The sequence below is a fragment of the Aethalodelphis obliquidens genome, unplaced genomic scaffold, assembly GCF_003676395.1.
Source record: "Aethalodelphis obliquidens isolate GAN/ISIS:26980383/991018 unplaced genomic scaffold, ASM367639v1 scaffold12, whole genome shotgun sequence".
NCBI classification, from domain to species: Eukaryota; Metazoa; Chordata; class Mammalia; order Artiodactyla; family Delphinidae; genus Aethalodelphis; species Aethalodelphis obliquidens.
In genome coordinates this window covers 14,537,333-14,560,457 of record NW_020837956.1, presented here as the reverse complement: position 1 = coordinate 14,560,457, position 23,125 = coordinate 14,537,333, and the positions used below count along the sequence as shown (strand labels likewise).

The following is a 23,125-nucleotide window of genomic DNA, read 5'->3' as shown; positions in this document are numbered from 1 at the left end:
ATCACCCTGATACCAAAACCAGACAAAGATACTACAAAAAAAGAAAATTACAGACCAACATCACTGATGAACATAGATGCAAAAATCCTCAACAAAATACTAACAAACAGAATCCAACAACACATTAAAAGGATCATACACCATGATCAAGTGGGATTTATCCCAGGGATGCAAGGATTCTTCAGTATACGCACATCAATAAATGCAATACACCATATTAACAAATTGAAGAATAAAAACCATATGATCATCTCAATAGATGCAGAAAAAGCTTTTGACAAAATCCAACACCAATTTATGATAAAAACTCTCCAGAAAGTGGGCCTAGAGGGAACCTACCTCAACATAATAAAGGCCATCTACAACAAACCCACAGCAAACATCATTCTCAATGGTGAAAAACTGAAAGCATTTCCTCTAAGATCGGGAACAAGACAAGGTTGCCCACTCTCACCACTATTATTCAACATAGTTTTGGAAGTCCTAGCCATGGCAATTAGAGAAGAAAAAGAAATAAAAGGAATATAAATTGGAAAAGAAGAAGTAAAACAGTCACTGTTTGCAGATGACACGATACTATATATAGAGAATCCTAAAAATGCCACCAGAAAACTACTAGAGCTAATCAATGAATTTGTTAAAGTTGCAGGATACAAAATTAATGCACAGAAATCTCTTGCATTCCTATACACAAATGGTGAAAAATCTGAAAGACAAATTAAGGAAACACTGCCATTTACCACTGCAACAAAAAGAATAAAATACCTAGGAATAAACCTACCTAGAGAGACAAAAGACCTCTATGCAGAAAACTATAAGACACTGATGAAAGAAATTAAAGATGATTAAAAAAAAAAAGGAAAGGAAGAGGATAGGAGGGAGGTGTGGGGGGATGCCCGCAAGCTTTAGTGTTCTGTGTCTCCAGACCTACTAGGGCTCAGCTCCCTGCACGAATCCTGCACTTCATTGTCCTTGAAATTCTCATCTCCCTTAACCTCTAGGACACGGTGTGGCTCTTACTTCATTTGCTCTCTCCTCTTTTCCGTCTTTTTTTTTTTTTTTTTTTTTTTTGCGGTATGCGGGCCTCTCACTGCTGTGGCCTCTCCCGTTGCGGAGCACAGGCTCCGGACGCGCAGGCCCAGCGGCCATGGCTCACGGGCCCAGCCGCTCCGCGGCATGTGGGATCCTCCCGGACCAGGGCACAAACCCGTGTCCCCTGCATTGGCAGGCGGACTCTCAACCACTGCGCCTCCAGGGAAGCCCTCTTTTCCGTCTTGTACCCTAAGTGTAGACTTCCCCAGGGCTCAGTTCTTTGCCCTCTCCTCTGCTCTCACTAGGTTTTCTCCCTCCAGAACCTCTCCCAGGGCCACAGCTTCAGCCTTTGCTCACAGGCAATGACACACTCATATGTCTCCCTCCCTAGTCTCTCCGGAGCTCAATAGCCATTTGTTTCCAGCTGATTGACTAGTCTCCACCCGATGTCCCCAAGAGCCTTAAACGTTACATGCAAAATGCCAAGTGCATCATCTTTCCCACCCAAATTCTTTCCTCCTCTGGACTGTACATACGGGCCCCACAGCTGTCTCAGACAACCAGAGTCACCCCAGGACACCCTGTCAGCTCCCATGTCACGTATCTCACATCTGTCCACTCTTTCCCATGCCCAATGCCACCTCTCCAGTTCAAGCTACTACTTTACATCTATTATTTCTCCCTCCAGTTTAGATTTCACAATGAAGCTCATGTTTATGAAGAGTTTTTCCAGTCCTGTGGGGTCCTTGCTTCAAATCCTACATTATTCCCTATTATTCCCAAGGTCTTCTGGAGTGTGGTCCTAACCCAGCTTCCCAGCGCATCTTCCTAGCTCCAGCCACCTGGCATCCTGCTGTGACTCACTCAGGCTGCCTGGTGGGGAATCCCTCCTCTCCATCCGTTGGCTACAACTCAGCTCAGCCTCAACACCCATCTCATATGCCACCTAAGCCATGGAAAGTTTTATGAAGCCCATTAGGTTTTTACAAACCAATTAAAGTATATTTCCTAGGACATTTTAAAGGCATTTCTTGTCTTAAAATAATGTTTTAATTATACACCTTCGATTGTAGCCATCAGGTCTGTGATTCTCTCTGTGACCCACGCACACCCACCCCATCCCCCAGAGAGGCAGCGGCAAGGGGGAAACAGTCACTTCCAGGAACACACCAACCAGCTTGCTCAATGTTTATTTGCAGGTGCCTTGAGTTTTTTTCTGGAACAAACTTGGGCACAAGTAAATATTAAGTTGCCTGGAGGCAGGGTTGTCCAGAGGACAGAGCTTGGGTTCTACGAGCAGACGATTTGTGTTCCGGCCTCAAGGATTCAAGGGATGTCACTTAACAGCTGGTCCTCAGTTTGTTCCTTCATGACAAGGGGGTTATAATTCCACCCTGTAGGGTTAAGTTGGGGGGTTAGTGAGATAATCTAAGAACATCTAGCGTGGTGCCTGACACACGTGTGGAACTCCCTTCCTGCTGGATGCAGGGCTGCTCTGGAAACAATTCTTTAGCTATGTCTCATGCGTGCCTTTTGTTTTCCCAATCACAACAAAAGCTTTCTTTAATCTCTCCTGGGTTGATGCCCACCAATGCCAACTTCATGGCTGGCTGCCAGTACAAATGAACAGAGGGGCCTGAGGAGGCATAAATATGAAGCTGAAACCAGTGATTCCTCTCTCCCTGTGGATTTGCTTGACTGATGGCTCTCCACAAAAGCAGAGACCTGGCTGCGGGCGTGGGAGTGAGTCCAGGGATAACTTGACGGGTCTCTGCCCCGGTGAGCGCCTGACTGGGTGAACCGAGATGGAGAGAGCGCATTAGGAGGCCTGGCGCAGAAAACAAGCATCTGCCAGCTTCTTCCCCGGCCCCCCCGGGGGTCAGGGGGCGTGGTGAGGGGGCGTGGCCAGGCCCCTGACCTGGCGGGGGGCCTCCCCCTGTCTTTCAGGCTGTGTGCAGAACGAACGGCTTCTACTCGCTCAGTGTGCAGAACTGGTTCAGCCTTCACAAGACCGTGCAGCCCCTGGTGAAGCGGGTCTGTGACACCGACCGACTGGCCTGCAGCAAGACCTGCTTAAACTCGGCCGACATTGGCTTCATCATCGACGGCTCCAGCAGTGTAGGGACGGGCAACTTCCGCACGGTTCTCCAGTTTGTGGCCAACCTCAGCAAAGAGTTTGAGATTTCCGACACGGACACGCGGATCGGGGCCGTGCAGTACACCTACGAGCAGCGGCTGGAGTTTGGGTTCGACGTGTACAGCACCAAGCCTGACGTCCTCAACGCCATCAAGAGGGTGGGGTACTGGAGTGGTGGGACCAGCACGGGGGCTGCCATCAACTACGCCCTAGAACAGCTCTTCAAGAAGTCCAAGCCCAACAAGAGGAAATTAATGATCCTCATCACTGACGGGAGGTCCTATGACGATGTCCGAATACCGGCCATGGTCGCCCATCACGAGGGTGAGTGAGCTGGTCTTGCTGACCAGTCTGGGGCTGAGCATCGCTCTGGGGCTTGGTGGACCAGTGGGACAAAGAAGGGACTGTCTCTCTATGCACTGGTTTTGCCTATTACCTAATAAACTGTTCAGAACTGCAGGGAGAGTGTTAGGGGTGTAGTTCAACACTGCAGGCCCCACTGGGCAGCAGAGAAGGGTCAGGCAGGGGCCACCACGGTGGCTTCCACAGTGTCATGGCAAACCACGGCCTGTGGGTGACTGCCGACGTTAAGGTCCCACACTGAGGCAGGGCACACCAACATGTGACACATTGAAGAGGAATTTGACTCATGGCTTTCATCTCCATTGAAGACCACAAAATTGTGTTACAAATTTGAAGAAAATGGATGTTTTAAAAGAAAAGTGCTACTTTTGTAAGCAACTGCTAACCAGATATTGGAGGTTTGGGGGAGACTTCAAAGAAATTTTCATTCAAAATATTTAAAGAGATATTTCCATATGAAAATTTGGAAGAAGGCAACAGAAAGTTTACAGCCATGAAAAGTGAGCAAACTATTTTTGCAAATATTTAGAAAATCGGTCATATTTAATGCTTTTTGACAGAATCTATGTATAACCAGTTTTGAAAGAGCCATAAAGTACCAGGAAAATACAAACAACCTGGAGAAAACCCCAAGTGATAGTAATAATAGTAATGATAACAGAAGTAAACTGAGTGGTCAGTGAACCAAAAACCTGTAGATAAGTACTAGTGAACAGACTCACTCTTTGTGGGGGTAGTTTTCTTGTCTGCCTACATTAAACTTGGTTCAGATGCAAGATTTTCCATATTCTTTAAAGCTGCTTTTAATCCTGCTTGAAACAAGGAGGGGTGTAAAAATAAACAAGCCTTTAGGAACCAGCAGTTCTGGCTTCTGGAAACCAAAGTAACCAGACACCAAGTTCAGACGGTCTGCCCAGTGATTTGCCCTGTGCGGAGCACTCATAATGGTGGGATGGCAGGTGGCCCGCGTGCCAGCCTTCACAGGGCTCCTTGGGCTCATGTCAGCAGAGGGAAGATGGTTTACGGCTCAGAAGCAACCTGCCCAAAGTTCCAAAGTGAGTGGGAGGACGCAGGTGGGGCAGCTCTCGACAAGCCCAGGGCTCTCCTGCTTTTTCCAAACATCTGGTCCCACTCATGTTCAGCTCCACTCACTCATTTTCCTAGATGCCCCTCCTTTGCACCTCACCCAGAGGGTAGCCTTGGCCTACTCGTCAGGAGAAGTGAAGATCAAGGGAGATGTCCTGGGCACTATCAGGGCTGTTATGTTCTGGGCAGCTTTAAAGAACAAGGACCAATAGATGCAAGTGATATGGAAGCAATGAGCACTGTGGGAGTGTCCAAGCCAACACTTGGGAGTGTCCAAGCCGAGGCTGGGTTGCCAGTAGAAATCTCTAGTACTGCTTATGCTGTCTTTACTGCGGGGCAGTCCTTCCATCTTTGAGCAGAAACGAGGGCTTAGTCAGTCTAAGCCCCATTCTGCAGCCACTTGGCAGGGGCCTAAAGCCCAACGCTGCCTTTTCCCAATGTGGACCGTGTTCAGAGGAAAGACACTGGAGAGGTAAGAGAAGGAACGGGCAGCTTAACTTCAGCTCAACGAGCCACAACAGAAGAACAGCTTAGGGACTTCCCTGACAGTCCAGTGGTTAGGACTCCGAGCTCACACTGCAGGGGGCACGGGTTGGATCCCTGGTCTGGGAACCAAGATCCCTCATGCCGCGTGGCACGGCCAAAAATAAAAGGCCAGCTTAGACCAGAACCACATGAGGTGTGGATGGCTCTCCGGTCAGCAGGACAGGGCACCCAGAAGATGCTGGAGAGAGCGATGTGGGCCCTGTGAGTGGCTGGCGGGGGAGAGGAGCCTGGCCGGAAACCCTCACCCAGCCTCTGCCCTCTGTCTCATGGCCATCTTGCTAACCCCACCCTGGCCAGCCTGGAGGGGACGTGGGAATAGGTCAAGCTCCGGCTCACCAGGCAAGAACCACACAGCAGGCAGTCTGTTTCCCCACTGAGAACAGATCCCTGCCCTCCGAATTCCTCTCCTCCCTGCTCCATGTTACAGTCCAAACCCTTTAATCCTACTATACTCGTTCCCATTTGCATCTAGACCAGCTCAAGTCCCTCTCTTCCTAAAGGGAAATAATTCTCTTTGACCCCATGTTCTAGCTCCAGTTACCACCTGCCTCCTCTGTATAGCCACATTTCTGGAAAGAATCAGCTATATGTGCTGCCCCACATCTTCATTTCTTTTTCACTCTCAACTCACAGCAATTCACTTGGTTTCTTTGGCATCTACTCCTCTGCCGCTGCTCCCTTCAAAGGCTACCAGTATCTTGTTTCTGTTTCTTCTGAATCCAAAGAGCGCTTTTCCCTTTCATCTTCCATGACCTCCTGCATCAGTCAACACTGCCCGCCACTTTCTTATCGGTAAACACTTACTTTTCTGTGGTGATGGAGCAGATGCTGGGTCACAGCTCTCCAGGTCCTTGTGCAAGCAGGGTTCCTGCGCCGGGAATGAGGTTGGAGCCTATGGCTTATAAAGTCACCCTCAAGCCTAAAGTAACTCAATGCCACCGTTTTTTTGTCTAGGTTTGCAGCAGAGAGAGTTTATTCGCAAGGCAGACAGGAGAACCAGCCTCAAATCTACCGCCCCAAGGGCAAAGAGCTCGGGGTATTTATAGCAAGTAAAGGAGCCAAGCGGTCTGAGGCGTGGGGAGTGTGATTAGAAAAAGGTGTGGAAGTGTTGCTCTGCGCAGGCGTAACCAAGCTACAGGCCTCTGCGCTTGTTCTAAAGGTCACCAAGCGGGCACTCGCGCATGCCCCGTTGGAGGGTCAGTGGTCCTATCCTGTCTTAACCAGCTCAGTTGAGCTAGACGCAGCTGACGCTAAGGTCAGCTCACAGCTGACTCCAAGTTTCTGGAGTACAACTTGGACAAACATCTTACTGTTTAGGCTACGTGCCACTTGGAGGACATGCAAGTCTTAAAACGACCTTGATTAGTGAAGGCAGGTGAAATGGATTTGACTACCCATAGTCTCATTTTCATTTAAAAGATCTCGAACCGACTTTTAATGCATACAAGACTGAATTTTGTGCGCCCCTACACACAGAGCAAGTGTGTGCCATGTGGTACAATCTGCACGGCACCAAAGTTTCACTTGTCCAAATGTCATCCCCATGCTGCTCCTGGACATGAAATTCTTATCATGCATTTACTCCATTTTCCTGTTTTTTCTCTCCAAAAGATTGTAAACGCCTATGAGATAGCAACTATACCAACTTTATTGCTGCTGGCATACAGCAGATGTTCATGCTTTGGGCACATTTCTGAGTTTGGAGTCGGTTGCCTTCAAGCACAATGGCCAACAGAGCAGCAGGAAGGCAAGGATTCATTTCAGTACTTTCCCTTGGGGACATTTGCTTCATCTACCCTTTGTCCCCACAGGAGTGATCACCTATGCCATAGGCGTGGCATGGGCTGCACAGGACGAGCTGGAAGTCATCGCCACTCACCCTGCCAGGGACCACGCCTTCTTTGTGGACGAGTTCGACCACCTCTACCAAGTGGTTCCCAAGGTCATCCAGAACATTTGTACAGAGTTCAACTCACAGCCCCGGAACTAAATTCAGAGCAGGCAAAGCACCAGCAGATGCCGCTTTCCCGAATGGCTCTCGGACAACCCCCAATGCTTTATGGGACACACGTGGGGCAGCAAGGCACTTAGGGCTTGGAAACCACATGTTATTTTTCTTTGCCAGTGTGGTTTTTCATACTTCGAAACACAGAGTTAGAAAGGTGATCATAAATTTGTAGAATGAGCCAAAATAATCCATCGTTTGGGGAATGCTGGGGATTTTACATTTTGAGAATTGTTTTCAAAATAAAAATTGAGAATAGAACACAGCACTTACAAAGGCTTAACTAGAGCTTTTGTGAGATTTGTAACATTTTAATTTCCCATTAGAATTCTGTAACTCTCCACAAGTTTCATTTTTGTCATGACAATATAGGAGATGCTTAATTACATGTTTGACAGGATTTCATGCAATCACTCTGACCTTGTCATGGGTAGTGTTCACAGGGTTTGTGGCAGGGCCACCTCTCTGCTCTACTCATGCCCCAGAGCACCTGCCGTGCACTCTCTCCTGGCCCAAGGTGACAGCGCACCCACGGGGGTGCAGAGACAAGGTGACAGCAGCACGGCAGCGCCTGATTTACCTCCCTGTTCTCTGTTATCAGAATCACGGTGTTCCTGCAGTATATGGAGCAGTTGGGGAATGGCCCTGGAGGACCACACTGACCTGGCTTTAAAAGTGGTGCATCAGGCTGGTGCAGCCACTCTCAGCCTGAGCTGCACATTAGAATCACTTGAGAGTACAATGCTTGTTCCCAGGCCCCACGCTAATCCAGTGAAAGCTGAGTCTCTGGGAAGGGAGTCTGAGCATTGGCAGGTGGTACTGATGATATGCTGCCAGGATTGAGAACTACTGAGCTGCCTCGGAGGGGCCAGTGTTAGAGCTGTTTCCTGGGAGAGCCCCTGTTTATGCCTGCTGTTGTTGAGTCCCATTTAGTTTAGCATTTGTCTTGCATATTTCATTTGTTAACTAGATACTGTTATTACTAGTTGCATTAAAATAAGCTGGCATGGGTTTGGTTGAACTCCACTTTTTTTTACTTCTGGCTTCTACCAAGGACTCATTTATTAGGATGTGAAATTACATACACCATAGGGAAACATTCAGAAGAATCCTAAATAGAGATGACTAACTTGACAAGTTATACCCTGTAAAAATGTGTGCTGGAGAATGCTACTCTGAATGGAGGCCAAAAGACAGTACCTGTGTCAATACTTGGGACAAAATATTTACATAAGAAATTCTGAATTGAAAATAGCATCCATTTAGCAGAATTTGCATAGAACTTACCAATTCTCAATACCTGAGGAGTTATTGTCAATTAAAAATGTTGTGGTCTACAGAGAAAGGTGTCAGCAATTTCAAATTTATTAACCATAGATTTATTTCGAAAGCAATTGCAAACAGATTTGTTCAAAACCTTCAAAATACGAAAACTAGCTTCAAAAAGGAAATTCTTCATAAAGATACCAGTGACATATTATTAGTGACAGATTTAGCTAGGAAACTAATTAAAGAACATAAGTACTAGGAACAATTATTCTGCCTATGATTTTGAATGTGCAGATAATTGATATAAAGTTTTTTTTCAATGTCGCTTCAATGTACACAAGTTAATTTTTTGAAGAAAAATTTTATTTTGGAAAATAGTTTTGGAATATAATTATTTTACAGGGTCCTTAATATAAAAACCAATTTGTCATCAATAAGTAAATACTTCCAAAAATAACATAATTTTAATTATTTTGGTGTTCTCTTTCATTCATTGTCCCAGTTTGGAAAATAAATTATATGGTCACCCTAGTTACAGGTATCATAATTTTGAAGATAAATGAAACCTCTTCAAATGTGCCCATTGTCGACATGTTGTCAACACGTATTTGAGTACCTGCTGTGTGGACCATCAGAGGTGAAGTGCTCCGAGCTTGAGGTCCTCAGAGGCTACGGTGTGGTCAGAATTGTCCGTGTGGATGTTCCAGTCGCCAGAGATGGTGACAGGAGTCAGGATGGAGAGAGAAGCATTGAGCCAAGCTCATGGATGCTCAGCGGAGGACAGAGGTGACTAGGAGGTTGGGAGAGGACAGCAGTGACAGGGCTGGAGGGCCGAGGCCAGATTCAAGGGAGCTAGGAGCAGACCCATCCCGACTCCAGGCCTGAAACACGTGGGGTGAGAGAGCACAAGGAGCCCCCACTCGGGGGGTTGAGGAAGACAACCAGGCTTCAGGTAAGAGCGGGCAAGAAGGGCTTGGGCCTCTGGGGGCTCAAGTGGGAAGGCTGCAGTGCAGGTGGGGCTGGGTGAGGTCCACGGAGCAGGGTGGAGACAAGGGTCCTGGTGGTGAGGGGTGCCATGGGAGGCTTGCATATAAATGCCAATTTGCTCAACCTAAACTGTGCCCAGCACTGCTGGGCCAACACTGAAATCTTAACACAAAAAACAGAACTTTGGAGACAATCTACATCAAACTCTTCAATGGCAAAAAAAAAAAAAAAAAAAAGAAAAAGAAAAAGAAAAAGGAAACCCAGGCCTTAAGAAGTTTGTGCTGATGCGAAGGGATAAAACTAGAATTCAGATCTCCTATCTTCCAGTGTCCTGACTCATCTGACTGCCTTCGGGGCATCCCACAAACACACACCTGCTTCTGCACACTCGGGGGCTCTGGTCCAGCCTTTGTGGAGCTCTCTGGGTCCTGCAGACTCGGAGCCAATCTCCTAAGGCAACTCTATCTTTGATTCTATGGTCTCAGCAGGAAACCTCTTCCGTGCCCTTTCTCCTCCAAGTCAACCAAAACAAGCGGATGAGGAGCATCGGACCAGCTTCTCCAGATGCAAGTGATGTCTAAACTCCGCTCATCTTAATTGGCCCATCTCTTGAGAGTTAAGGCTCTTTGAAAGAGGTTTCTTGGCTATAAGTTTTGCAACAAGGCTCTACTAAAAATTTTCAGCCAAACTGACCATGTTCAGATATTCTTGTTTCTCTGGGCTCTTTAAACCCTTTGAACGGGACAAAACCTCCCTGCAGCAAGTTTTCCAGTGGCAGTCTCAGGGGGACCAACATGGTTTTATAAAGAAGAAAATGCTTCTGTGACCAAGGATTTTCCAGCCTGAAAGAGGAATTTCCAAAATATAATGTTATCTTCTGGTCACCATCCTAAGAGAAGTGCTCCCTTGGGTTACCAATATATAAATGTAGTAAGTAGGAAATATGCTTGAATGCATGAATTCAATTACTTTGGAAAGAGATATTTATTCAACTAATGGCTGTGAGGAATTCACAGTCCAGTGAGAAACCATGCACAAATGAACAATTAAAATCGTATAATTAATATCATGGGGTTATGCACAGAGTGCATGACTGGCGACTGCAAACAACCTCATGAGAGAAATAATCATGAAGTGCCTAACAATTCGTGAGTGTTTGCTGCATGCTGGGCACTGTTCTAAGGGCTTCACATGTATTAACTCATTTATCCCTATGATTTATTGCAAGAAGTACTGTTATTATTCTCATTTTACAGATCATGCACCAGAGGCATGAAGATGTCAAGTAACTTGCCCAAGGTCATAGGACTAGGAGAGGCAGATCTGGGAATTAAACCCAGGTAACCTGACTCCAGGGTCTATATACTTAACGGCTTTGCTTCTTATGATGGTGACACATGAAATAACCAAAGTGGCTGCATAGGGGGTTCTCTAGTAAGCTTGGCAATTTAAAATGTATGTATAATTCTGCTAAGTTGTATCTCAGGGTCTATTAAATGTACAAAGTGAGGAGTCTGTTAAACATCCAGTGCAAACTTTACTTCCCCCCATCACTCCTCCTGCCCTCACTTAAGCTGCGTGATTTTAATCTACAGCCGTAGTCCTTGTAGCTCCCTGAACACATTGGGCTCCCCATCCTCTTGTTAAACTCCTAACCATCCTTCAAGTCTCAGTCCAAATGCCGCCTCCTCTTTGGAGCCTTCCCTGAGCTGCTCAGATAGACTTAGGCTCTCTGGATGCACAATCCTGACCCACCTATTTTCCAGTGATGTCCTTAGTCCCTTCCCATTAGGGGACACAACACACACACATCACCAAGGACATGGAATGCAGGGAATGAGAACTCTGAATCTAAGTAACCTGACAGTTCCAACCCCTAATACAATGGCACTGGTAGAATGGGAGGCAGATATTTCAGGAAGAGAGAAACAGGATATGATGGCAAGAAAGAGAGGATCTAATTCCACGCGGACTGCACCACTCTTTCGAACCCTTCTGAGGTTCATTACTGTCTGTTACAATCACTGCTTTTCTAGGGCCAGAACCCTCTTCAGGTATCTACCCATAGGGAAACTCTGTTCCTCACCTTACGCTCTCATTTTTCCTGCAGAAATGAAAATCCTACTTCTGTTTACCTTCCTTTCATTCAACAAACATGTTTTAACTTCCTATTATGTGCCAGGCATTGTGACAGGTGCTGGGGTACAAAGATAAATAAGACCTGGTCCCTGCCCAAGATGCTTAGGGAGGCAAGGCGGCTTGCGACAGTGTGATACACAGTGACAGCATGCAACTTGAGGCTGAGGCAGAGGTGTCAGGAAAAGAAGCTGGAGGGAGAGGCAGGTGCCAGGCCATGGAACGCTGTGTCATTTAAAGTTCTCTCAGTTGCAAGTAACAGAAACTCTCCTCTCAGTAACTCAAGCAAAGGGGGAATTTTTGGAAGCAACCTGGGGAAACTCATGAACTCCAGGGTCAGGGAGATGGCACAGTCTCAGAAAGGAGAGGAAGGACAAGAGCAGGACAGGAGGACCAGGTAACTCTCTCACTCTCCTCTCCTCCAGAATGAGCTTCATCTGGAAATTGTTGCACCAGCCTGCAGAGAGGGAACAGAGTGAAACTTCCCACCCATTAAGGGTTGACCTCTCCGCGCAGCCTCCTTCAGCAGGGCTACCCAGCAAACCAAGCTGGTGTGGCTGATTCGGGATGAGCACTCGCATCATTCTATCTGATCACCTTGCACTTAAAAACCTTGTGAGATTCCTTGAAGCATCAAATTGTCTTGAATGCTGACACACGGATGTCCACAAGTTCCCGAATTTGGAGAACCAAATGCAGGCTGAATAACAGAGTCTTCTGGCATGGCAGTCTCCCTGTTTTGCTTAGAAGCTTTATCCAAGAAAACCAGTAACTGTCAAAGACTCCTTTTCACTTCTCTTGGCCTCAATGGCTACAAGACATTACTTGTTTATAGGCCATTAGCCATTGAAAACTGTTCAGACCATTAGGGAGGAAGAAGTGCTGCCTCTGGGATCCATCTCTGCTTTTAGTATGAAGACCTAATTGAGGAGAAAAGTACTGTTTAAATAACCATCTACATGGAAAACAAATAAGGTTGAAAGATCACAATTTCAATGCAGGCTTTGCTTCTTTTCTTTCTTTCTTGTTTTTAGTTTTCGTTTTTGTTTTTTAAATGTCCTATAATTGAAAAATACTGAGCTTAACTTCATCCCTGCCATCGCTCTTACACAAACTGGGCCCACAGGCAATAAACTGCCCAAGTAAGCAAACACTCTACTCGGCGTGGCAGCTGAGACTTTCTTATAAAAAATACAATTTCAGCTGAATAGCCCCTTTCTGAGACTCCTCCAGTTTCACACTTGGTTGAGGTGAGCAGGGTGTATTCAGATTAATGGCAAACTGGAATCTGAGTTCTCAACAAAGAGCCTTTACATGACTGCCCAGGACACAGAAACTGTGAGGCTCTGGAAGCCATAGAAACTGTGCAAACACCAAAACAAAACCCCAAATCAATTGAATTGTTGTTGGTCTGACATCCCCAAGGCATCTGTAAACCTGTACCCTGATATTATGATATCGATTTTTTTTTTTCAATTATCCTAATACTCTACAAGTTCTCCTTGAAATTATAGTAAAAGGGAGTTTCTTTCCAATCTCAGTAGGGGGATTGTGTGGCATTTTAAAGCCAAAGAGGGAACAGGGACAAGTCGAAGGTTCAAACTGCTGTGGTTATGACTAAGACATGCACCAAACAAAATAAACGAGCAGACGAAGTTTTCTAAATGGCAAAGTGGTGGTGTAATTTAGTTTCCTCCTAAGAGAATACCCTCATTGAACTGGGGGACAACGGCAGTGTGGAAACTCCAGGGGATCTTTCCAGCTCCTCTGACCTAAATGCAAGGCCTGGAACACCCACATGCTTCTACCTACAGAGAGGAGGCATTCTCTTGAAGTGGAAAACCAACCCTTTCATCCCAGAGTCACTCTAATCCTGGCCAGTTAGCAAAGATCTCTGAAGACAAATACCAGTCGAGGCCCCCACCCACCCACCCGGCAGCCCAGTGGGGAGTCGCCCACATGCATGGCAGCCTAGATGGTCCTGGCAAGCCTTGTTCATGAGCGGATCTGGGTCATCCCTCACTGACCCCCGCAAAATACTTGGTCCTGCAGTATATCAGTGAGGGCCAGCCAACACCACTGAGTAATTATCGTTCACATGACTTCGTTTGCACCCAGGCTGGGGGTGCCTAGGGATATTCTGGTGACGAGGGTAAAATCAATCTGAGACATCAGTTATGCAGTCCCAACGTTCCATGAATGGTGCTAGCATATCACTGGAAACACACAAAACTATTTGCTACTCTGCAGCATCAAATCCAAGATCTTGGGAGGCCGGACTGTTACTTGAAGTTCTAAGTTGCCTTTTGCCTTCCGTGTCCCTTTTCCTATTTTCCTGATCATTACGTAGGAGTTACTCACCAGCTCAGGCAGTATTAGTCCATCTGCTGACAGGCCCTTAAACACAGAATAAGTGGCAGATACTATATCCATCTGGAGAAGGAAGGGGGAGAGGGAAGGAGTCCCAGTGTGGAGCCTCCCTCAACCTTTTTATTTTAAAGAGAAGGTATTTGGTAAATGAACTGTTTTGACTTTCAAGGGACTCTGGACATTGACAAAAACTAAGCATTTTAGAAACAAGTGGCTCTAAGAAATTTCCTCTGACCAAACTCTAATTATATCTGGGGATAATTGCCTTGGGTGAAAGGAAGTTCAGGACTGTCAGGCATACCCTCCAACTGCAGACTCGACGGTAGAAACCTTTTTCATGTCCACTTCCTTCCGTGGAACATGATGGGGTGGCCGCCTTAGGAAAATGGCTCTGCCGTGGCGCCCTGGCAACCTTGCACACCTCCACATAGGTCGCGTGGGCAAGGCTCCGCTGCAGGCTGCCCCTCGTCTTGTTGCAATGGCCTGAGATCATCATCCCAGGAACATGGCAAGGTGGGCAGTTAGTGAGGTGCTGTCACAGTCACTTTGTCCGCCTCTCCATCTAGCAGGACGCATTTACAGAACATTCTTCTCAGCCAGGGACTTTCCACCTGGCCGCTCCTTAGGGTACAGCTGCAGCCTATAAAGTGAATTCACTGCCTTCTAGAATTGGTGCCCTGTCCCCACTCATGTTGCCCGTCATCTGGCCCCTTTCGCTTTTGTGTTGTCCTCGGCACAAGGGGGCTGACTGTGGAGTGAACTGACCTCATCCACTTGGGTCCTTGTGTCTGACCTGCCAAACCTACTGCAGCGTGGCACCCATCTGGCCATGGCAGTGACCTCTGTTGCGTAGGGACTGCCTGGCCACTTGACAGCAGCTGTTTTTTTCCAGATGCCCTAGGAAGCCCTCCCTACCACAACACTGTCCCCCAAAAGGTTTCTGGGTGCCCCTGATTCTGCATATCCACAACAATGCCGAGTCCTACCCCAGTCACCTACCCCAGCTACAAATGATCTGCCAGTGATTGGAAAACTTTTCCTTACTAAGGAGCAGAGTGCAAACAAAGAGTTCCCTCTTCAGATTTATGAATGTTTGCAACTACACTGCCTTCACCACACCTGGAGTGGTGCCCTGGCAGCCTTTGGGCTGGGATGGTGCTTAGGTGTTGCCTGGGTAGATCAGGTAGGAGACACTGCCTGAAGAACCATATGCAGAATGATTGGCTCTGAGGCCAAGGTCCTTAAAGCAAGCTATACTAAAATTGATTCTCGATGTGTGTCATAGGAGAGGGATGGGGCATTGTCGGCTCCCAGTTGGTGTTCACCCCTCTCCATGGTTTAAGGAGTAAGGCTGCATCTCGACAAAGCATACTTGGGGAACTAAAAGGGAGCTTTCTTAGCTTTTCCTCCTGAATAGGGCTTTGCCTATAAATTCTCTTAAATATATCTATTTTCTGGAAAAAACTGGGAATGGAGAAAATTAGTTTTACTTTAGTTTGACTCCTTTTCTAAGGAGGTTTCTAAATAAATCACCTGGAAACATTCAGATTAAGCAGCTTCCTAAAAACAAGAGGTCTTTGTAATGTGTTGCTTTTGGTTACCAGGTCCAGAATTCTCCACAGTGAAGTTTCTCCCTGCGGCCAGGAGCTGTTAGCAGCTGCCTAAGGTTTGCAGGGGGTGGGGATGAAGAGGAAGGGAGGGGAGAAACTGGCCTTCCTGAGGGGCTTTCACGAGCCTGGCTCTATCTTTGAGGGATTTAATTGGGATACTAGATGTGAAGGTACCATTTTTAGAAGGAAAAATAGAGACTCAGAGGTTTTACTTGTCCCAGAGCCACACATCTGATAAGTGGCAGGTTTAAATCCAAGTTTTTCTCGGAAAAAAAAAAGATTTAAGTAAACACAGTATGATTTTAGTAAATGCAATAAAACTATGCAGCAGTAATTTTGGGAAAACAACAGTCATTTAAGGTTTGCTCCTCATAGAAGAAAACAGAAAGCCAATAAGCTAAAAAAAGCCATGGAACAAATTAAAGTGAAGCTATGGGTTAAAAAAGCAAGCAAAGTGCAAAAGAGAATATAGTGTGCTACCTTTCATATAAGGAAAGAAGGGTAGGAAAAACCAAAAAAGAAAGAAAGCTCTTTGGAGGGGACGTCCCTGGTGGTCCAGTGTTTAAGACTCCACGCTCCCCATGCCGGGGGCCCAGGTTCAATCCCTGGTCAGGGAATTAGGTCCCACATGCACGCCACAACTAATAAAAACATACCCCACACCGCAGCGAAGATCCCGTGTGCCGCAACTAAGACCCGGTGCAGCCAAATAAATAAATACTAAGAAAACAACAACAAAAAACTCTATGCAGCAGAGTCCATGACTTACTCATCTTTGTATGTCCAGTGTACTCTCCAGTGACAATTTTGATCATCTGCTTGATGATGCTGTTTTTAGAGGTTAAATGATCAAGTAATGGTTTCATTGAAAAAATTACTTCATTGGCTTGGGATAGTCATCATGACCTTAGACTCCTGAACTATACTGCCTTTATTGAATATCTGATTTATTTTATATAAAGGTTCCTCATACATTTTCTTCAAATGTCAGGATTAAGAGAATAGACATATTTGCTCCTGAATGTTTATCCTATTCTTCACTGATGATCAGTTTAGAATGCGTCTGTTCAAGCAAGAATAAACACAGCAAATGATCTCTTTCTCCCCCCACCAAAAAGAAGTTAAAAAATAAATACAGGGAAGCTCTGAAGAAGGTTCAAATTCATAAATTCTGAATAACAGGGGATGAAGATGAAAGAAGGATGTCTAAAGTATGAAGCTGGAATTATAGAATTATTTAAAGAAATAATGTTTTAGAACTCTCAAATACAGTATATATGTAAACTTCTTAAATGACTAGGTCCAAACAACTTTCCTGGAAAAATAAAGAAATCCTGTGCTTTTTCCTCACTGAAGAACACATTGGGTCTTACTTGATTTTGGAAACTGATTAACTCCCAGCACGTGGGAAAACAGGTATTTCTTGTTACCCAAAGACCTCTCCTGTCATTTTTCCTGGGTGTGAGTTGGTGTTGCAAGCCCCCTCCTTGAACTATTTGGGCAGGAGTTTGTCTGAAGAACCGGCCAGAATAGGTTTCCTTTTATCTTCTCAAGAAAATCAGCTGTTTCCGTTGGTTTTCTCTTACACATTTTATTGATTTCTGTTCTTATTTTTATCATTCCCTTTGTTCTGCTTACTTTGGGTTCACTTTACCCTTCTTTGTCTAGTTTCTTATGGAGAAAGCCAAGATCATCAAATTGAGAGGTTTCTTCTTTTCCCATATAGGAGGTTAGTGCTACATAAATTTCCCTCTAAGCACTTTTTAGTTGCATCCCACACATTTTGGTATGGTTTCATTTTCATTCAGTTTAAAATACTTTTCCCCCCAATATTTTAAAATAGACTTTATTTTTTTAGAGGAGTTGTAGGTTCACAACAAAACTGAACAGAAAGTACAGAGATTTCCTGTACACTCCTAGTCTCCCTCCACACACACAGATGCCCCCACCAACATCCCCCACCAGAGTGGTGCATTTATAACAATAAATTTATTACATTAACACATCATTATCACCCAAAGCTCACAGTTTACATGAGGGTTCACCCTTGGTGGTCCACATTCTGTGGGTTTTGACAAATGTATAATGACAGGTATCTACCATTATAGTATCACACAAATAGTTTCACTGCCCTAAAAGTCATCTGTGCTCTGCCTATTCATCCCTCCCTCCACTCAAATCCCTGGAAACCACTGGTCTTATTACTATCTCTAGAGTTTCCGGAACGTCATACAATTGGAATCATACACTATGTAGCCCTTTTCAGATTGGCTTCTTTCACTTAGTAATATGAATTTAAGTTTCCACCATGTCTTTTCACGACAGCTCATTTCTTTTTAGCGCTGAATAATATTCCATCGTCTGGATATACCACAGTTTATTTATCCATTTACCTACTGAAAGACATCTTGGTTGCTTCCAAGTTTTGGCAATTATAAATAAAGATTCTATAAACATCCTTGTGCAGGTTTTTGTGTGATTATAAACTTTCATCTCAGTTGGGTAAATACCAAGGAGCATGTTGCCAGATCATATGCTAAGCGCATGTTTAGTTTTGTGAGAAACTGCCCAACTGTCTTCCACAGTGGCTGTACCATTCACATTCACACCAGCAATAAATGAATGTTCCTGTTGCTCCACATCCTTGCCAGTCTAAATAGTTTTTAATTTTCCTTTGACCCTTTGGTTATTTAGAAGTGTGTTATTCAGTTTCCAAATATTTGGGGATTTTCAAGACATCTTTCTTTTATTGGCTTCTAATTTAATTTCACTGTGGTCCATGAATATACTTTGTATGACTTGAATCCTTTAAAATTTATTGAGACTTGTTTTATGGTCCAGAATATGGTCTATCTTGGTAAATGTTCTTGGTACTTGGGGAAAAAGTATATTCTGCTGTTGTTGGGTAGAATGTTCTATACATGTCAAGTAGGTCAACGTGGTTGGTAGTGTTACCCAAGTCTTCTATATCTTGACTAATTTTCTGTCTCCTTGTTCTATCAATTATTGAGAGACGAGTATTGAAATTGCCAGCCAAAACTGTAGATTTGTCTGTTTCTCCCTTCTTTCTATCAGTTTTTTTCTCCATTTATTGTGAAGCTCTGCTATTAGGTGCATAAACTTTTAGGAGTTGTGTTCTCTTGAATTGACCTCTTAATCTTTATGAAATGAACCTCTTTATCCCTGATAATATTCTTTTCCTTGAAATTCATTTTGTCTGATATAGTCACTGAAGCTTTCTTTTGGTATGGCATATCTTTTTCTATCCTTTTACTTTTAACCTATATGAGTCTTTTTATTTAAAGTGGATTTCTTGTATACAGCATTCAATGTAGGTAAGGTCTCATTATTTGTACCTAATCTGTCAATCTTGCCTTTTTATTATGGTGTTTAGACCATCTACATTTAATGGTCTACGTTTAATGTGTTTACTTCTACTGTTGGGATTAAATCTACCATCTGGTCACTTGTTTTCTATGTGTCGTATCTGTTCTTTGTTACTCTTTTCCTTCTTCTGTCTTCTTTTGGATTAACTGGATATGTATTATTATTATCTTTTGTCTCCTTTATTGGCTTATTAGCTATGTTTTTTTAAGTGGTTGCTTTAGGTTCAATAGTATACATCTATAATTTATCACAGTCTGTCTTCAAGTAATATTATACAATTTCACGCATAGTATAAGAATCTTACAGCAGTATACTTGTATTTACCCTCTTTCAGTCTTTGTGTTATTGTTCTCACATATTTTTACTTCTACATTTATTTTACAACCCTCTGTATATTATTTTTTTTGCCTTAAACTGTAAATTATCATTTAAAGTGATTTAAAAAGAAGTAATTTTTTTCTGTTATCCTCTAGTATCAACTTCCTTCTGCCTGAGTACTTGCGTTAATATATCTGTTACTCATGAATACTTTTGGCTCTTGTATGCCTTTGTTTTTGAAATACAATTTTACTGGGTACAGAATTTCAAGTTGACAGGATTTTTTTTTCTTTTCAGTACTTTAAAGATGTTGCTCCACTGCCTTTTGGCATATCAGTATAGTTATAACATTTAATTGTCATTGGTTACTAATTCTATCATATGCATTAATTCTGAGTCATTTTCAATTTATTACATTTTCTCCTCATTTTGGGTTGTGTTTTCCTGTCACTTTGCATACCTGATAATTGGATCCCAAATGTTATGAATTTTACTTTGTTGAGTGCTAGACATTCTTTTATATTTAAATAAATATACAAATATATATATAAATTTATTTATATACATATATGTATACATATGAGCTTTGTTCTGGGTCACAGTTAAGTTACTTGAAAATAATTTGATCCTTTCAGGTCTTACGTTTAAGCTTTATGAAAGAACCAAAGCAACCTTTAGCTTAGGGCTGAGTTTTTTCACAGTCATGAAGCAATAATACCCTTCTGAGTCCTCTTACCTAATGCCTCAAATTTTATATTTCCACTATGCCTGGTGGAAACATGAGCTATTCCCAACCGTATGTAACATCATAGGATTTTTCTATCTGTACCTTTTGGGTGACTCTTTCTTCAGCTTCTGATATGTTCCTCACATGCTTATACTTATACTCAGCTGAAGACTTGGGGAGGGCCCAGCTGAGATCTCCAGAGCTCTCTTGTATATTCCACCCTGCAAACTCTAGCTGCCTTTGGACTCACCAAACTCTCAACTCCATCTTTTCTACTCACAGAGACAATCTCAGCTCTGCCTGGGTTGCAACTCCCTGTACTGAGTCATGGACAGTCTCTCGAGGTAGAAAGCTGGGGCAACAATTTGTTTTCCCCTCTGTCAGGGATTACTGTCTTGTGCTGTTGTTCAATACTTGAAAACTGTTGTTGTTGTTGTTTTCTCTATTTTTAAAAGTTGTGTAAATATGGTCTCTGTTACTCCATCTTGGTCTAATTTTAAAGAGCAAAGGAAGTCCACTTTTATATCAGAAGGTTAGAAAGTTTTGAGTGTGTTTTTTTTTTTCAAATTGCTTGGCTCGGGCTTCCCTGGTGGTGCAGTGGTTGAGAGTCCGCCTGCCGATGCAGGGGACGCGGGTTCGTGCCCCAGTCCAGGAGGGTCCCGCATGCCACAGAGCGGCTGGGCCTGTGAGCCATGGCCGCTGGGCCTGAGCGTCCGGAGCCTGTGCTCCGCGACGGGAGAGGCCGCAGCGGTGACAGGCCCGCATACCGAAAAAAAAAAAAAATTGCTTGGCTCAAAGTATTTATGCCTAAACATGTTTATTTTTTATGGCATTTCTTAAGCTGTTTTTAGCATCTTCCGGAAAACAAACAAACCTCTTCTAAGGTTTAAAAGATAATCCTCTTGGGGTAGAAAGAATGCAAGAAGAGTCATACATCAAACTTAAACAACCTTAAACAACAAATTTAAACAACAACCTTGGGACAAACTCAAGGCTATATGTAAGACGATAGATTTCTTCAAGATTTGTGTGAAAGGAAGCCTACTTACCAGGCTTTGATGTTTGATCATTCTTCAGAGAATGAGTGTATGCAAAGCAGGGAATGGACAAACAAGATTAGAATGATTGTGATGGCCTATGGAGGAAGCAAATGTCTCATTTGGGAGGTGATTGGAGACATTATTTTCAAGATATTAGAATATCAGGATATTAGGACTCAGTGTCTACAAATTACATATCTTACCTTTCACAATCAGGTTGAGAGAGAAAGATAAGGGAAATGCAAAATAGAAATGAGTGACTAAGGAGATTCCCTTCTAAGGTTATCTAGAGATAACCTTCTAGACAAAGGTTTGTTGTCTAACCTAACAGCCATTTGAAATTGACTTATCACTTGCCATTGCCTACCACCAGAAGCTGAAAAAGTGAGATACTCACTTTATCAACATGCATTAAATGTAGGGAGGCAATGTTCTGGCCAATGAGATACATGGGGAAGTCTGCCAGAGGGAGCGCCTCTGGGAATATTTCCTTTACTGTCAAAAGGAGAAAAGTCCTAATTAGTAATGCCCTTCCCCCTTTTTACCTTCTTCTTACCTTGAACTTGTATAACATGACTGGTATTGTGAGAGCCATCTTGAAGCCAAACAATAGATGAGGGCTTCCCTGGTGGCGCAGTGGTTGAGAGTCCACCTACCGATGCACGGGAGGATCCCACATGCCGCGGGGCGGCTGGGCCCATGAGCCATGGCCACTGAGCCTGCACGTCCGGAGCCTGTGCTCCGCAACGGGAGAGGCCACAACAGTGAGAGTCCCACATACCGCAAAAAAAAAAAAAAAAAAAAAAAGATGAAATTACTCTAAGAATGGCAGAAGAGAAATAAAAAGAGCCTGGATCTTTCTTCACATTTTGAACATGTACAACCAATGCTAATAACCTCCTCCTTCTTATTATAGGGGAGGAATAACCCCTAATTTTTAGGCCATTATTTGTTTGGTTTTCTTAAGCATGAAGGCTAATTCCATTCCTTGCTGAAACAGAAACAGAAAGCAAATTGGCAGGGCTGCACTTTGTCTGAATATTGAAAACAAATGGTCCAGTTAATAATGACTGAACGCACTTGGAATAAGATAGATAAGGTGGCTAGTATTCATGACTCATTCCAGATTATTCTTTGCCATTTGTTTTACATGTTTGTACCTAAGAAGAGTTTTCAAATTCTTGGGAACTTGTCCACTGACTGTATAGTATCAGAAACCAACCTACTTTGCACACTCTTCCGAATGGCATGGAAACAAGAGAAGTTTGGATGCAGCAATGAGATTCGAGGAGAGGGGAAAAAAAGAATTGATGTCGTTAGTTTTCAAAGGTAAGGGCAATGGAGGAAGAGTAACACACTTCCTCAGTTACTGGTCCAGGAATCTTCAGATGAGATTCTGAGCAAGTTCTTGGTGTACCTTAATTTTCTCTTCCTTGTCCTTCAAGTTGCCACGGGGAATTCAGTATGAAAAATGAGTACTTCTTTTGCTTGAACCGTTCACCATTTATAATCATAGAGTCCAACAGTGAACAGGCTATCATCTTTTTATATATATATAAATTTACTTATTTATCTTTGGCTGCATTGGGTCTTCGTTGCTAAGCACAGGCTTTCTCTAGTTGTGGAGAGCAGGGGCTACTCTTCGCTGTGGTGCGTGGGCTTCTCATTGCGGCGGCTTCTCTTGTCGCGGAGCACGGGCTCTAGGCACGCAGGCTTCAGTAGTTGTGGCCCGCGGGCTCTAGAGCGCAGGCTCAGTAGTTGTGGCACACGGGCTTAGTTGCTCTGTGGCATGTGGGATCTTCCCGGCCCAGGGCTCGAACCCGTGTCCCCTGCATTGGCAGGTGGATTCTTAACCACTGTGCGACCAGGGAAGTCCAGGCTATCATCTTTGTTGTAACTTTTGCTTCATTCAAAACTGAGCCTTTCATATATACGTAGGGCATCTTCACAATTTGCAATTCATGTGGCAAGCGACACTGGTCAACTTGAGCATAACTAATTATCCTAATCCCCAAGGAGGTGAGAAGAAGCTAAGAGATGAACTGAGTCCTCTGTATGTCTCTGAGGCAGGAAGAGTTATCGGGAGGCTTAGACACAGAAAGCCTTCCTTCC

General features: G+C 44.1%; 1 protein-coding gene and 1 long non-coding RNA gene across 4 annotated transcripts in view; one reads left to right on the top strand and one right to left on the bottom strand.

Moving 5' to 3' along the window:
* VIT (vitrin) overlaps positions 1-8,180 on the top strand; it is a 124,030-nt gene extending 115,850 nt beyond the window's left edge. For all 3 annotated transcript variants that reach the window (XM_027113391.1, XM_027113390.1, XM_027113392.1), the window contains 2 exons: positions 2,980-3,493; positions 6,976-8,180. In XM_027113391.1, coding sequence (XP_026969192.1) covers positions 2,980-3,493; positions 6,976-7,154 — 693 coding nt within the window. In that variant the 3' untranslated portion in view covers positions 7,155-8,180. The remainder of the gene's footprint in view (positions 1-2,979; positions 3,494-6,975) is intronic.
* A 603-nt stretch (positions 8,181-8,783) lies between these two features.
* Positions 8,784-21,681, bottom strand: LOC113623852 (uncharacterized). The gene is made up of 2 exons (XR_003434096.1): positions 21,570-21,681; positions 8,784-12,481 (listed from the first exon to the last, which is right to left on the bottom strand). It is a non-coding gene; the product is annotated as an uncharacterized LOC113623852 (long non-coding RNA).
* Between the last annotated feature and the right edge of the window lie 1,444 nt (positions 21,682-23,125).